Genomic DNA, 17271 nt, shown 5'->3' with positions numbered 1-17271 from the left:
AGGAGCTCCAGCCTCTGCAGTTTCGCCCACTCAGCTTCGGTTGGCAAGACCAACCTGTGGTTCTGTTGGTCCAACGTAGCCTGGACAGCCTCTCGGTTACATAGGAGGCGTGAGACCATTGCGAGAGTCGAGTTCCACCTGGTGGGTACATCCTGTATAAGTTGATCGCTCTTCTTTCCGAGTGCTACTTGTTGTTGGTTAAGTTCTGTGGTACTCGCAGGGCTTTGTTTAAAATGACCAACAATCTTGCGGCACTTTGCCAGTACACCGACAAAACCACTGCTATCGAGACATACCGTGATGGTCCTCTGGAGAATGTGAGCATTGCAGGCGATGTGCTCATATGGAAGTGCTCTCATAGCAGCCAGCATGTTTGCTGCGCTGTCTGTGCCAATGGTGGATATCTTGTTTTCAATACCCCAGTCATTTGCTACCTTGAAGAACTGTTCGGCGCATTTATCAGCAAAGTGCCTGGTTTCTGTTCTCATGACGGTCAGTGCAAATGAGTTGAGGTTCCACTCACTATCAATAAAGTGTCCAGTCACCCCAAAATAGCTGTGGTTGCCAGCTGAGGTCCAGTGATCTCCGGTTATAGCAACACAGTTGGGAGAATCCTCCGCCAAAATCTCAAGTTTGTTTTTCTTTTCGCCGTCGTACATTTTGCTGATTTTGGTCGTTACTGTAGTCCTGCACGGCGGCTTGTATGACGGGTCATTGGACGCAATTTGCAACACCTCTGTCAATCCTTCGTCCTCTACTATATTTATCGGCCTACAGTTCATCGCTATCCACTTGGCAATAACATTAGTCAGCCTGTCGGTCGCAGACTTGCTCATACGAGGGGTATTCTCTAGTTTTGTTTGGCGAAAAGCTTTGCTCTGGCTTGCTATATTGCTAACGTCTTCACTGCTAGCTGTTGCTGCACTCGCGGCTGGGTGCTTTGCGTTGAGGTGATAGGCCAAACTTGAGCTGCTTCGGTGGTAAGCAAACTCCTTCTTACACTCTAGGCAGACCACTTTAGCTTTGTCAATGGTGCCGTCGGGGCGTTTATGAAATACAAATTTCCCGTTCATTGGGCCAACAACTCTCAGATGCGCCTCCATATCCACACTGTAAGCTAATCACCACTTCTCACCTTGACCTCACGACGTGACTCCACCCCCAACAAGTCAAGCACAAGGAGCCCAGCACATAAAAACGGATTTTATAACATAGCAACTCTCATACAAAATCAATGACGTCAAGAGATTAAAAATTAGATTAACGAGATTAAAAAACATAACGCGCTAAATAGCATTGTAATTAATTAATCGCAATTAACGCGATAATTTGACACCCCTAATATATATATGTTTTGTATATAAAACATACACAGCTGGGTTACTTATTTGTAAATACAACTAAAATTATTAAATAGTAAAAATTTTTATTTGCTTTTTCTCGTTGCCCTTTTCTTGTGTGTCTTTTTTGTTTTTTATTTTTAGACAAAAACAAAGAACTAGATTGAGAGCGTGCATCTGAGGTCATACCAGGGGTCTCCAACTCTTGTCCTCAGAGCTATTGTCCTGCAGCTTTTAGATGCATCCTTGTTCCGACACACCTGAATTAAATGAATGGCTTTTTACCAGGCCTTGATGGCATGCTGAAGAGGTAATTCAACATTTCATTCAGCTGTGCTGGGGTAGGAATGCCTCTAAAAGCTGCAGCACAGCAATTTTAAATAAACCCATATTAAGTGGTCTTTTTCATTAACATTAAAGCATGACTTAACAGAGAAACAGACAAAAGACAAGTCTCCTTTGAGTAGAAGGATATGGTTTGAAAATGCCATGTCTCTACTTTCCTCCTCTCTGGCAAAGATGTTCATGGCCTGCACGGGTGTTTCTGGAATATGCTGAGCAAACTTAGGAGCAGCTGGAGAAGATTCAGCTTAAGTGGTTATTTTTGGCGTCGCTGTGATACACTGATGACTGATTTGGTGAGTAAATGTTTACTCTTATGCAAGCTTTTTTGTGCTTTCTCGCAGTTTAGCACCAGGTTTTGACCTTGCTAGCTAGCTAGTGTTAGCCTAGCTTTCGTATGACCGATGCTTTGTGTGAATGCTGCTTCCTCTTGGTTCATGTTAGTTAAAAATGTACCCACAGCTATTTAAAAAAAAAAAAAAAAAAAACCTTATGTAAAAGTCAGTGAAATTTACTGTTGCTTTGAAATGGAAATGTGAACTTAGTAATTACTAGATAAGAGAGGAGCTTAAAGTTTTCCAGTCAGTAGCGGTTTTTGATACAGACCACGCAGGCGGTTGCCCGGGGCGGCATCGTGGTGGGGGGCAGCATCACGGGTAGGGCTGCCACGATTTGTCGACTAGTCACGATTACGTCGACTATCAAAATCGTCGACGACTGATTTAATAGTCGACGTGTCGTTTGAAGCTTTGTAAGATCGCAAAAGACGCAGGAATAATAGCAGGATTTAAGAGTGTAATAACGGACTGAAACAGAAGATGGCAGCACAGCATGTACAAGGATGCCAGCTGCCGTTAAACCCCGAAGAAGAAGCAGCTGTGTCCCAGAATTCATAGCGCGGCCCAGCTTAGTTTCCAACAATGGCGGTAGCTAGTTAGTTTTAATATTACTCTTATTATTCTTTCTAGGTCACAAAATAAACATTTAACATATTTTCAGGCGAGAATGTAGCTGTGTAAACCTCAAATATCTGCTCAGTTTATCAGGACACCACATATTTTCAAAAGCGCTCCGACGTTTTCGGAGACATCTGTTACCCACTAGCTCGATAGCTAGCCGGGGGCCATGAGAACACCGGACTCCCGGCAAATTGTTTTCAAACCCACCGCCGTCTTTCGCGACTCAGGTTAAATATATATGAGTCACTTAGATAAATTAAAAATGTTATTGTTTGGCTTTTTTTTTTTTTTAGTATTTTATTTGTTCCTGAGTAAATCGGTTTGGCTGAGATTAAAGTTATAGTTTTTACACAGCTGAATAAACGTCAAGCAGACAGCTGATTATCAGAAGTGTGAGATGCTGGAGAATATACTCCGGACTCCGGTGTCCTGTTATATTTTAGATAGCAAGGAGTTTATTAAACTTCACCGAAACAATCTGCAAATTTCATTAAAATTGAATAAACTATCATCTTGTCTTTATTTTTAGTTAGCACCTTAAAAGCTTAAAGCTGTAAGCTAATGATAGTTATATAAGAGCAGATGCTGCTGGTGCAATAAGCTGTAGTTTTATGTCCAGTGGATGATGATCTGATTAGTCGACTAATCGCATAAATAATCGGTGACTAGTCGACTATCAAAATAATCGTTTGTGGCAGCCCTAATCACGGGCATCGGCCAAAAAAAAATTGCTCGTACTCATGCTGCCCCGACATCAGCCAGCGGATATTGGGAATGGCATAGGCACCGATTGGTTTTCTATCGCCCATTTGCTGGGAGTAAGGGTGCCCTCCGTTTGCGAGGTGCGCCTGCTGCTTGCACAGGGAGGAGAGGGCGGGGATTCTCTGGCTGGGCCGGCTGGAGGGCATCTAATAACCAACTTGCAAAATAAAACAAAAATAAAAATAAAAACAAACCGACAAACACGAAAACACCAGACATTATGATACAGACTTATAATTTGCACAGATGTTTTTTCAAAATTCTATATGTGAAAAGCAGTGTTGGGACTAACGTGTTACAGTAACTACGTTATCATTGTGGTAACGAGCACGGTAACTAGTTATTATGCCAAAACCAGGAACGCGTTACTCGTTACTGGGATTTAGATGGGTTCGTTATTCGTTACTTCGTGTGGTGGCTATCGCGGAGCTTCCACAGATTCAATAACATTAGCAAGTGGTGGAGGCCAGCAGGTGGATGAAGGAAAAGGGAGGCAAGAGGAGAGACCCGAAGCGGCCGCTGGTCCGAGAGTGTCAGGTGAACTGAACTTTAGGTAAGAAGTTATAACCTGCAGTCCATCTGGGTCAGATATGAACCAAGTTTAGGTGGCGTTTATTTTCGTTATGTGACTTTTTCGTACTGCGTGCTAGCTAGCATGACGGAGTTTCTATACAGCTGGGTGGGTGCTATGTTACTGATGTTGAACTTTATTTTGTTCATAAGGTTAATTATTAGAGTTGCCAACTGTCCCGTAAAAAACGGAATCGTCTCGTATTCAGAGAAAATATTATGCGTTTCGTATTGAGGTGAAAAGGAACACAGTTTGTCCCAGACTTCAGCTACAATGAAAAAGACACAAAGCTGGAGTTATTCTGTGTTTACGCTGCACAGCTGCCTCTTCTTCTCATTCTCCCCCTCCCTCTCCTGTTTCTACTTCAATCATGAAACTGATCAATGATCAGCTGATCAGCTTTTCTCTCTCATTTATTTATCGCCCACTTTGCTAAAGAAAGAGGAAACCAGCGGTTGTCGCGGTAAACAACAGCAGCACGTTTAAGCTTGATCAGCTGTTGTTAGAATTTATTTAATATTACTTTGTACTATCAGCTGATGTTTGCTGGAGCCACAGCTGTAAACCTGCTGGTCATGATGTGGGTTTGAATATGTGGTGAGAGGGAAACATGAAGATGAAACCAGGAGATGTCCTTACTGAATCATCAAAGCTGTGATGGAGAAACAGGTTTACCTTTTAGTTAACATGAATGAGTTGAAGGGAAGTTATGAACTGTTTCTGAGAGACAAATAACACCAGGATCCTTTTCTAAGTAGCTGACAGCTGGTAACTGTGCAGGGGCGGCTCTAGCAAAGTGTTGCCAGGGGGTCCATGTAGGGAATTAAAAGGGAAAGGGGGGCACAAGGAAATACTTTCTTATTCTCATTTAAAATGTCTCTTTAAAAAAAAAAAAAAAAAAAAAAAAATTTATCTGAGCCTTACAACAAACAATTGAGATAGATAGATAGATAGAGATATATATATATATATATATATATATATATATATATATATATATATATATATATATATATATATATATATATATATATATATATATATATATATATATATATATGCGCGCGCGCGCGCATGGATGGGACGATTATTTTTTTATTTTATTTTTTTTTGGGTCCCAGTCCAGCTCTGTAAGCAGCTCATCTGCAGTCTGGTGTTACCTACATCTTCCTATTCAGAAGGCAGAATTTCTGAGTACAATCGAAAGCGCCACGACTGCAGTTTTTGTGTTGGATGTAAAAAGCAGGCTAGGATAGAATCAGGCGTGGGATTTCTCTCGTGGAAATGTGCACATAATTTTTTTCCTTTCTATTGGTAGGTGGCACAGTGCACTTGTGGCAAGTAAGCAAGCTAGAAGACTGGCAATCTTGCTGGGTATCCAGTTACGGAAGCAACACATTAACAAGAGAATTCTGAGTAAAACCAAAGTTACTTTCCCTAGTAACTAGAGCTGGGCGATATATTGAGTTTTTAAAACATATCGATATATTTTTATACGAGATATAAGCTGTGACAATATCCTTTATATCGATATAGTCTATGTTACATTATAATTATATTTGTGGAGCCGCAAGTTTGCCTCTCTTTCGTCCACTTTTGTCTTTACGCAGCGTTACTCGGCCTCGCCCCTCCTTCACTGAACACAACTCCCCCTCCTCCCCCATCGCTTCACCTACAGGAAGCGACAAGATGGACACGGCAAATCTGCGTTAACGAGTTACTGCGCATCGCCCCGTGTGTGGGGCTGGACGGCGTCAACGTGTTAGCGAGCTAACCACGCTAACGAGCTAACCACGCTAACGAGCTAACCACGCTAACGAGCTAACCACGCTAACGAGCTAACCACGCTAACGCCATGCAGCCCAGAGGCGCTGCACAGCCTAAAACCCTTTCATTCTCTCAAAAGTTGACAGCGCGCCTTATGTATGAATTCTGGTTGTGCTTGATGGCCGCGAACCGATTTTATGTGGTACACGGCGCTCAGCAATCTGTCAAAATGTTTTAGTACGACTTTGGTAAGCTACGGAGCTGCACCGCTTGATGGATTGTCGGAGCATTACGGCTGAGCCTCGCGGAGTGATACGTACTGTGCTTCAGCGTAATATTACCGTATTGTGTGTGTGTGTGTGTGTGTGTGTGTGTGTGTGTATGTATAAGGACTAGGGCTGCCACGATTAGTCGACTAGTCACGATTACGTCGACTATCAAAATCGTCGACGACTGATTTAATAGTCGACGCGTCATTTGAAGCTTTGTAAGATCCCAAAAGCAGGAATAAGTAGCAGGATTTAAGAGTGTAATAACGGACTGAAACAGAAGATGGCAGCACTGCATGTACAAGGATGCCAGCTGCCGTTAAACCCCGAAGAAGAAACTGTGTCCCAGAATTCATAGCGCGGCCCAGCGCAGTTGTCAACAATGGCGGCAGCTAGTTAGTTTTAATATTACTCTTATTATTCTTTCTGGGTCACAAAATAAACGTTTAACATATTTTCAGGCGAGAATGTAGCTGTGTAAACCTCAAATATCTGCTCAGTTTATCAGGACACCACATATTTTCAAAAGCGCTCTGACGTTTTCGGAGGCGTCTGTTACCCACTAGCTCGATAGCTAGCCGGGGGCCATGAGAGCACCGGACTCCCAGCAGATCGTTTTCAAACCCACCGCCCTACTCAGGTTAAACATATACAAGTCACTTAGATAACTTAAAAATGTTATTGTTTGGCTTTTTTTCAGTATTTTATTTGTTCCTGAGTAAATCGGCTGAGTTTATTAAACTCCACCGAAACAATCTGCACATTTAATTAGAATTCAATTAACTATCATCTTGTCTTTATTTTTAGTTAGCACAGACCTTAAACACTTAAAGCTGTAAGCTAATGATAGTTATATAAGAGCAGATGCTGCTGATGCAATAAGCTGTACTTTTACGTTCAATGGATGATGATCTGATTAGTCGACTAATCGCAAAAATAATCTGTGACTAGTCGACTATCAAAATAATCGTTTGTGGCAGCCCTAATAAGGACCATAAATGGCACCTGTTAAGAGACATGGTTACGAAGTGGATTTCAAACTCCAGGCTATCAGTCACGCAGTAGAAGTTGGGAACAGAGCAGCTGTGAAATCTGTCTTTGTTATTGTGCTCAGCGTCTTTTAGTTTACATTTTGACTGCACAATTGTGAGCTTTTTGTTATGCACAAAAACAACAGTTTTCTTTTATTTATGGAGCATTATTATTTAATAAATGCTCATAATTTATTTTTGAGTAAATTTTATGTACATCTATGCTCTATGTTAATAAAAGTGCCTGTGTGACATCTGGGACACAGCTTTGACTAAGAACTCTCTTTTTGTTCTTACTTTATGGCTTTAAAAAAAAAAATCGAGATATATATCTTATATCGCCATCCAGCTAAAAAATATCGAGATATGAATTTTGGGTCATATCGCCCAGCCCTACTAGTAACTAGTTACTCTGAAAGTAACGAGTAACTGAGTTACTTTTGATAGAAGTAACTAGTAATGCAACTAAGTTACTAATTTAAAGTAACTTACCCAACACTGGTGAAAAGTGAGCGAGAGAGCCCTTTGTGCGCCTGCTTGCTGCTAAAATCAATGTAAACTTTGACTTCAGCCCCCCCCCTCCCTCCCTTCGGGGGGGGGGGGGGGGGGGGGGGGGGGGGGCGCTGAAGTCAGTGTTTACCCGGGGCGCCAAACAGGCTAGGACCGCCACTGTTTCCAGTGTTGTCCCAAAGTTGTTACCCCCCCCCTGCAAAAATTGTTTACCCTTTAATGAGAGCGCAGAGGAGGAGGAGGAGCACACTTACCTGCCTCAGTTTCTGTTACTGATATGCAGTAAATCGCAAAAGTTGAAAAACAACACACTTGTTTCGTGAATGCAATTTTCTGACATTATAATGTACCTTGCGGACTACTTACCTTAAACTGTGCACTACAATAACCCGTTGGTAATAGTCAGACAACGACTTTGATACTATGAAACCAGTCATGATCATGTCAACACGTCGCTCCTATTTCCTCTTCATTTAGTGCATGGTGCAACATTGTTAGAAGTGGAATTACTTTGGATCCAGACACTCTCTTCCTCTGACAGCTCAGTGGTGGTATCATTAAATGGAGAGAGCATTATACTGTTCAGAGGACAGTGGGCAAATATCAGTGTGCAGGCCAGCTTACGATGCTCCAATAGGTTCCCTGAGCTCATGAACACGGTGAAGCATTTGGAATGTGCTGTTCCAACGTGTATCCACCTCTTGAATTAACTTCAGTGGAGGCCGGCCCATTTGTTCCTGCAGCCTCTCCAAAGAAACAGCCAACACAAATTGATTAATTCAAGCTGTGTTACTGCAGCAGCTCCTTAACAGTAGCACTGCCAGGCTTCTACCTTTCTACCTTTAAAACCCGGAGAGCAGCCAAATGGCTTTTAGCTAGGCTTTAGCTTCAGCCAAGTGGAAGCTAAATTGGCTAGTCATTCATATGTATATTAGGTTGTTACCTGGGAATTCTGGAGGGAGGGGAGTGGGGGTGTGTGAATGAGGGGGTGGGGGAGCTGCTAAAAGCTGTGAACTTCCTTTTGTGTTCGTCTGATGCATTCTCAATCATCCAGGGAAATCTCCAAAAGTCACCAACTTGGAGTGTTTCAGTTTGCCATCTTAGGGAGAAATCAACACACATGGGTGTATGCCCTTTGTTGCTGAGATTTATTGATAAAAACAGTACAAAAAACCAACCATTTGTACACATATTTACAAATAATAATAAAAAGTGAGTGAGTACATTTCAACATTTTCAGCAATCACTCACAATCCTGGCACTGCCATGGTATCTGTTGTCTGCATTTACCACATGTGTATCTGTTGCAGTGAACACATCGCACAGTGGCATGATTGTTCTTGCATTTGTGTTTGACCTGACACATGGCTCTTTTTCCAGGGCTAGGTGTGGAGGGTTGTGTCCAAAGCAACTGTTTTTTTTTTTTTTTTTTTTTTTTTCTTGCCTTCTTCGCAGCTACATGAGAGTGAGCCAACTCTCTTGCAAGCTCCACCAGGAAGTCCACCCGTCTTTCCTTTAGGGCTGAACGATATATCGCATTTGCGATAATATCGCGACATGATCAAGTGCAATTTTCTAACCGCAAAGGCTGCGATTATACTCTGGACATGTCCAAATTCATGGGCTGCATCCTCCTGAGGCCGCATTTGTAGACCGATTACGTCACAGCGACGCGCCGAAGGCTGTCCAAATTACTACCATATCCCAGAATTCATAGCGCGGCCCAGCCAAACTCCAGTTTCCAGCAATGGCGGCCGCTACTAAGTTTTAAAATTACTCATACTAATCTTTCTGGGTCACAAAATAAACTTTTAACATATTTTCAGGCGAGAAAGTAGTTGTGTAAACATCAAATATCTGCTCGGTTTATCAAGATATCCCATATTTGCAAAAGTGCTTCGACGTTTTCAGAGGCGTCTGCTACCCACCAGCTCGACAGCTAGCCGGGAGCTCGAGGATTACTGATGCGGCCGAGAACGGCACAACTCCCGGCACATCATTTTCAGATCACCGCGGAGTTTCGCTGCTCGGGTTAAACGTAATATATAAGTCACTTAGACAACCTAAAAATGTTATTGTTGGGCTTTTTTCAGTGTTTTGTTTGTTCGTGAGTAAATCGGTTTGGCTGAGATTAAAGTTATTAGATTAGATAAAATAAAACTTTATTAATCCCCCGGGTGGGTTCCTCCTTGGTTTTCACACAGCTGACTAAACGTCAAACAGAAAACTTATTAAACAGAAGTATGAGACAGTCGAGAATTTACACCAGTGTCTGGTTATATTTTAGATAGCAAGAAGCAGACGGCCGAGTTTATTAAACTCCACCGAGACAGCGGTGACGCTAATCAGAACTAGACCGTCCAATTTAACGCCTTTAAATTTTAAAGGCGTGTTTGTGTGTGTGTTTATACAATTGCTATTATGTTTGCACTTTATGTGTAATGTTACTGACTGCAGAGATCAGTAAGATGTGTGTATTTTTTATTTATTAGTTTTATTTATTTAATATTATTTTTTAATTGAATGACTGTCTAGTAGTTCACAGATGTCGAAAAACTGAGTGTGGTAAAGCCACTGATTTTTTTTATGTATATTTCTGCAATCTGCACATTGTACTGACTTTCATTTTAATGTTTACACCAGGGTTCCTTGTCAGCACTTTATGCTCAGATGTTTGTAAGCTAAAAATAAACTATTGTGTATGTTCAAATATACTGTTGTGATTGAAGAAGTTAAATAAAAATGTCAGTCATCAATTCATGCATCACCTCATGTCATCATAACAGAGGTCTGTCTTCCAGGAAAGAACAGTTTAAAATTAATGTAATATAGTATTGGCCATACTATATGATGTATTGCTTGTCTTTGTTTAATAATACAGAAGACAAAGACCTTAAAAAATAATCGCATATCGCATCGCAATCGCAATATTGGGGCAAAAAATCGCAATTAGATTATTTTCCATAATCGTTCAGCCCTACTCATTACTACATTTTCAGAAAGTCTCTCCCCAGTGGGACGATTGGGGTCCTTGCCAAGATATGGGAAGACATTGCAAATGCACTTGGATTTTAGGTTGCAAGCCACCCAAAACTTGATCCCAAACTTGTCAGGTTTACTTGCAATATACTGCAGGAAACAGCACCGAGTCTTTGATGGGAAAAGCTGTTCATCAACGGTGATATGTAGACCAGGGTTGTAGCACGTGATGCAGTTGGTGACAAATGATCCCCACACACTGGAAATTGCAGCGAACTTATCAGTCTTTGCTCGATCACTGCGGGTGGACTTGTCATGAAGCGTAGGTGTTGCATGATGTCTTGGAAGCTGTTTCGTGCCATAGTTCCAATTATCTGTGGGTTTCCCAGGTTTGCTGACCAGCCGTCATTTAGAGATGGAACCCTGTTAGAAAAGCCAAATGGCTGCTCTCCGGGGGTTTAAGTGTTTAAAGCAGTAATGAACTAATGGAACAAACGTTGAAATATCCCACTATCCTCCTACAGGTGGTCTGGATCTCAGACAGCGTGGTGTGTTGATCAAGAGCTTTTGACCATTAGGTTCGATGTATGCGCCTCACAATTACTGTGACACAAACAAAGTTCCTTTGCATGAGCACCCATGTTTGCTGCTCCATCAGTCACATAACATGTAACTTTGTCTGTAATGCCCCACTCTGACATGAGCGCTGCTGTTACTTGGGACAAATTGATAGTAGTATTTGCTTTAGGGAAGTGCTGAACACCTAACACCACAGAATGCAATGCAGTGTTAGAATCGGTGAAATGGCAGGTGACAGCTAGGTAAGCCTCTGTGTTAATGGAGGTCCACATATCAGATGTCAAACTAACTGCAGAAGCCTTTGCCACAGTCAGTTTTTCTTTTAGTTTGGACTCTTTGTATCTTTGGTCCACCATAGCTTTCAAAGCCTAAACAAAAGAAAGTACCGCTCTTAATATGGAAATATAGGAAAACTGCAAACATGCTTCATATTTTAAGATACACACCTGACTTGTGGGGAGAACATAGTTAGGGTTCAAAGCTTTAACAAGCTTTCTAAACCCACTGTCCTCCACAATAGTGAAGGGCTGGGAATCACCATGTTGACCAAGGCCTCATCCACATCATTTCTCTCCCCTGATAAAACAAACAAAACATTGAGAAATTACATATATTGTAATTACAAGCCAAATATAAATGAATGACATGGGGAATCTAAATGTATAAAATGACTGTATCCTTACAACCTAAAAAAACTTAACTGAGCTTGGTCCACCTTGGATAGCCTCCTTGTTTTCGCGCAGGGCTCAAGGCCTCAGCATAGATGAGGTGTTGTTGCTGTATTAAAGTTCTTTGGAGCACAGCAAACACTTCACCTTTCAATAAACTAAAAGACAGAAATCCGATTATAGGATCTGGGGTGTGGTTTATTTATATTATGGTACTTATCATTTGTGATATTTATTACTGTGTGCATACCTTATTTGGAGAGATGAGATCAAAATGTTGCCAGACAGGGTACAATTGTACAATGTCAATTCTGAACAGTCTGGTTTACACAATAACAAAGAATTATTATTATTATTTTATTTTTTATTTTTTTCCATTTCTCTGCAACAGCTTGAGAATATCTTTGAGGGGATGATGCTGGAAGTGGTGCAGGAGTAGCTTGTGAGGCTGTTACTGGTAGTACTGTTGCTTCTACAGTTTGTGCTGTAGATTGCTTAGGCGTAGTTGATGCTTGTGGTGCTACAACCTGGGGAGTAGTCACTGGTGGAGTTGTAGCTTTTGGATCTGGGTCTGCTGCTGTTTGTGATTTGGCTTGTGGACCTGCAGCGCGTACTGGTTTTGGGGGCTGGTTCTGGTGGCGTTTTCTTCCTTTGCTGTAGCTTCTGACCCTGGATCTGATAAAATTGTTGCTTTTAAGGTGGTGATGTAGCATGCATTGAAACTGTTCTGCATGTGCATCAAAAACTTACTATGGTGCTTTGCGTAGGATTTTCCTGTAGTTTGTCACAGACAGAAAGACCATGTAGTGTTCTGGGATTTCATATGGATAACAAGCCTCTCTGCCAAAAATCAGGTAATGGGATGAGTACTTCAGTGGTCATTTGCTTTTTATTTCTTTTTTTTCTTTTTTTTCTTTTTCTTTTTTTGGCTGTAAACTGTGTATTTTGACACCACAAAACAAATTAGAGTATAATGTTAAATGGTAGATGTTTCAATTCTGTCATCTGATATATTTTGTCAAATCACACAGCCCTACTGTCCTGCTCAGGTGACTATTGTCCATCTCTGACCTGTGTGGCTCTATTTGGTGTATAGCTAGGCAATGCTGATAGGTCCACCTCTTGCTATTGACATTATCTTTAAGAGAATAGTACGTTTAAGGGTAGTTTAAGTGGAATCTTTCTAAACAAATTTGAAGAAAAATGTAAAATCTGTGGCTAATTGTAGAACTGTAAACTGTTTCTATTCAAGTAAACATGTTTTAGTTGCATACAACGGGATTTGAATGAAAGAAACTGAAATAGCTGGGTATCAGGTTTTGGGTCCGTTGTTTAACTTTGGTGTATTTGGGACGCTCTCCCCAGTTAGCACAGGGGAGTGTCTAGCTGAGTGTAAGCTCTTCCTTCAGGCACTCGTTTTTTATTTTGCCTTTGTTATTTTCGGAGTAATCCCGGGTGGGGATTTGGGTCCCTGTTGGGGGTAGGCTTTTCAGTGCTTTGAGCACTGAAAGTTTGCCTTTAAAGTTGCCTCGAGCCTGGTACACTCCAGAAGCTAGGTAGGCTAGCATTCAAGGGTAGGTAGGACTGGGGAGAGGTTCAGTGGTATTTTTATTTATTGGATAACCCCGTTGTTATAGATTTTTCTCGTGTGTGTGTGTGTGTGTGTGTGTGTGTGTGTGTGTGTTGGGGGAAGGTTCTCGTTTATTGGTAGCCCTAGGGTAGCTGGCTTGTGTGCTATTGACCGGTTTTCTTTTCTTTCTTTTTTTTTTTTTTTTTTTTTTTAAACTATGTTTGAATGTCTACATTAGATATTTCTGTGTTTACGGCTAACCCGTCGCTTGCCCAGCTCGATGCCTGTAGGAAAAACTATTTGCATGAGGTGGCATCATTTTACGGGATTGGGGTCTCCATAGTTCTGCATAAAGCTGAGCTAAAAGCTGCTCTGGTGTCTGGCTTGGTGGATAAGGGGATATTGGCCTTGCAAATGTCTCCCAGTCCACCTGAGTTGGCTGAGCATGGTGTAGCATCTTAGCATGTTCCCCTGTTGCCAGATCAAAACATAGCACTGTATGTGTCCACGCCTCTTGCTCAGGGACTGCCTGAGGAGACTGCCAATGACACTGCCTCATTTTGAGCCACTCTCGATAGTCCTTAGGTTCAAAGCAGGATGCTAGGCTACGAGTTCATCTGGCTCATCTCCAGCTGGAGAGAGAGAAATGCGAAAGAGTTTCATCTGAAGGAGGAGCTGGAACTTATGGGCGGAACTGGCCAGAGCCAGGGAGATTGAGCTGAAAAATGTGAAAGCAGAGACAACTGTCAAGTTGTGACATTTAGAACTCCAACAAGTTTCCCTTCTTACGACTGCCTGCATTCCACAGCCAGGGGCAGGGTTTGATGTAGGAAAAAGGTTGGCTAGTTGAAAAAAGTTGGTTGATGTGACACTAACTTCTGAAGAATTTTTAGATTGCACTAATCATCAGAAAAGTTGCCAACTCCTGCTATAGTGTAATTTGACTGTATGAGATTAATATTCAGTTTCTATGTTGTCAGCTATAATGGCTGGACAGCCTTTAAGAATCGAATCAGCTTCTAAATAATTTGCTGGTTTTCCCTCTTCTTGCTTTTTACTTTCTTTGAGGCTCTGGAGACTCTTGAGTCTAGAAAAGGAGCTGTTGGACAGAAAGATGTCAACTGAGTGGTAAGTATTTTGCTTTTCCAATATATTGTTAATCTTCAGTGTGGGAAACAAGATATTTAGTAAGTAGTAAGGAAGTAAAATTTATTAATAACTTAATTTATAACTTAATATTTTGTTGCACAACCTTTTGAGGCAATCGCTGCAATCAAACTATTCCTGTAACTGTCAATGAGACTTCTGCAAAGCTCAGCAGGTATTTTGGTCCACTCATGAGCAAACTGCTCCAGTATTTTCCGGTTTGAAGAGCGCCTTTTCTAGACGGCATGTTTCAGCTCCTTCCAAAGATGCCCAATAGGATTGAGGTCAGGGCTCCAAGAAGGCGACTTTATAATAGTCCAATGTTATCCTCTTAGACATTCTTGGGTGTTTTTTAGCTGTATGTTTTGAGTCATTGTCCTATTGCAAAGACCCATGACCTCCGTCTGAGACCAACCTTTCTGACGCTGGCCAACACATTTCTCTCTAGAATCCCTTGATGGTCTTGAAATTTCATTGTACCCTGCACAGATTCAAGACACCCTGTGCCAGATGCAGCAAAGCAGCCCTAGAACATAACAGATCCCTCTCCATGTTTCACAGTAGGGACAGTGTTCTTTTCTTGATATGCTTCATTTTTCCTTCTGTGAACATGGAGCTGATGTGCCTTTTTGTGATTTGTTGGTGGTGTCCTCCTTGGTCATCTCCTATGTAGTCCACTCTGGCTCAAACAACAACAGATGGTGCGATCTGACAGTGATGTGCTTTGAGCATGAAGTTCACCTTGGATCTCTTTAGAAGTCTTTCTGGGCTCTTTTGTTACCATTCAGATTATCTGTCTCTTTGATTGGTCATCAATTTTTCTCCTGCGGCCACGTCCAGGGAGGTTGATTACAATCCCATGGATCTTAAATTTCTGAATAATATGTGCACTGTAGTCACAGGAACATCCAGCTGCTTGGAGATTGTCTTATAGCCTTTGCCTTTAACATGCTTGTCTATGATTATTTATCTTATCTCCTGAGACATCTTTCCTTTCACTTCCTCTGGTCCATGTTGAGTGTGATACACGCTCAAACGATAGACGTTCATTGGTTAACATTCATAGAATTTTTATTATTTAGTCAGATTAGTTAGTTCTGTGACCATTGTGACTTTTTCCTTTCATTGACCAAAGGGTACCAGCAGGTTTTGTCTACGTGTCTATGTCCCACTGGGAGGAGTTCCCCTGGATAAGCTGGAGGTGGTGGCTGGGCAGAGGGAGTTCCGGGGTGCTCTGCTTAGGATCCTGCCTCTGGGACCCAACTGCAGATAAATGGAAGAAAATGGATGGATGTTTTGTAACAGTGCAATGATTCAGCTTGATTGTCTATCTTGAGGTCTGTTCTGTAGCAAATGCAGGAAAAGTTTTAAGAAGAGCAAATGTAATGTGGCATTCTAAAGAATATGATTGTTTCCTTATAGGATACCAGGAGAGACGAGCCCTCCATCACAGATGGTGTTCAGTGAAGAAAGTCACCTGCAGATTCAAGACCATTGCATCTCCATCCCACATTCACTGCCACTGTACATAAGGGAAGTTGAACTTGCTGCGATCACTGCATTTTCATTACCTTAATCCATGACAGTCTTTCAGGCTGTAATGCCTGGACTGAGCAGAACTGCTTAAACTTGGGTTCAAAATAATTCAATCTGAGACTTTGGTTTTGTTTTTTTGTAAGGTTATTAAAGTTTTAAATTGTTTAACAAATATGAATTTAATTTGATAAGGATCCCTCCTGGGTGAGGTGTTCCGGGCATGTCCCAGGACACGCTGAAGAGATTAGATCTCTCGGCTGGCCTGGGAACGCCTTGGTGTTGCCCCGGATAAGCTGGAGAAGGTGGCTGGGGAGAGGGAGGTCTGGGCTTCTCTGCTTAGGCTGCTGCCCCTGCGACCCGGCCCCGGATAAAGCGGATGAAGATGGATGGATGGATAGATGGAATTTGATAATATTTGAAGTATAATTAAATAACACAAGCTACAATAGTGGGAATATACTTGTTTGTCATTAATGTGTCCAGTATGTTGACTAATAAATATTTTTTGCATTTGAAAATAAAAGTTGGTCTGATTTCAACTGCATTACAAAATGTCTTTAATTTCGAGGATAATAAAACATAATGTGATCTAGTTGCATTCGATTTCTATGTGGATAGGTTTCATTCAGAAAAATCTAATTATTCTAAGTACTGGGTACTCCATGAATAAATTGTCCTAGCTTGGTTATCAAGTTTTACTTGTGGGTTTTTGTTTGGTGTGTTTTTTTTTTTTTTTTTTTTTTTTTTTTTTTTTTTTGAGGCAATGAGTTTGCATAATTTAAGTTCTAGGAACTAATTTGGTTGTACAGTATGTTAACATTGTTCTCACCAATGGATGACACCAATACTAGTGTTTGCATGAAGGAGAAATTGTAATTCAACCACATTGGAGGATGATGAGAAATTGTGAGGAACATACAAAGTGACAATACAAATGACAAATTGTATATGTAGGAATAAATAAGCTAATCTTTCAACTCATTGTCGGGTGTCTTTCTCTGTGCTTATGTTTATTAAAATTATTAACATAGGACAGACTTGCCAGGGGGAGCTGGGGGGGGGGGGTCAATTTTGGTGGCGACCCTGTCATCAAGATATTTTCTGGCAAAATTGAGATGAGACTTTGTTCCTTTTGCCTTAGCGATGGTTTTCATCTTGGAACACTGCCATGCGGGCCATTTTTGCCAACAGTCTCTTTCTTATATTGGAGTCATGAACACTTGGGGGGTCCAAAGCTTCTTT

General features: G+C 41.4%; 1 protein-coding gene and 1 long non-coding RNA gene across 2 annotated transcripts in view; one reads left to right on the top strand and one right to left on the bottom strand.

Annotated features, from left to right (window-relative positions):
- Positions 1-1333, bottom strand: part of LOC308386998 (E3 SUMO-protein ligase ZBED1-like) — a 2521-nt gene extending 1188 nt beyond the window's left edge. The window contains exon 1 of the mRNA XM_080866871.1: positions 1-1333. This exon is cut by the window's left edge and continues 15 nt beyond it. Coding sequence (XP_080722997.1) covers positions 1-1103 — 1103 coding nt within the window. The 5' untranslated portion in view covers positions 1104-1333.
- Positions 1334-14416: 13083 nt separating this feature from the next.
- Positions 14417-16758, top strand: LOC308387304. The gene is made up of 3 exons (XR_013969921.1): positions 14417-14475; positions 15629-15830; positions 15916-16758. It is a non-coding gene; the product is annotated as an uncharacterized lncRNA (long non-coding RNA).
- The last annotated feature ends 513 nt before the right edge of the window (positions 16759-17271 follow it).

This window comes from Rhamphochromis sp. 'chilingali' (genome assembly GCF_963969265.1).
Source record: "Rhamphochromis sp. 'chilingali' genome assembly, chromosome: 19".
Classification (NCBI taxonomy): domain Eukaryota; kingdom Metazoa; phylum Chordata; class Actinopteri; order Cichliformes; family Cichlidae; genus Rhamphochromis; species Rhamphochromis sp. 'chilingali'.
This window is presented reverse-complemented; position numbering and strand designations above follow the sequence as displayed.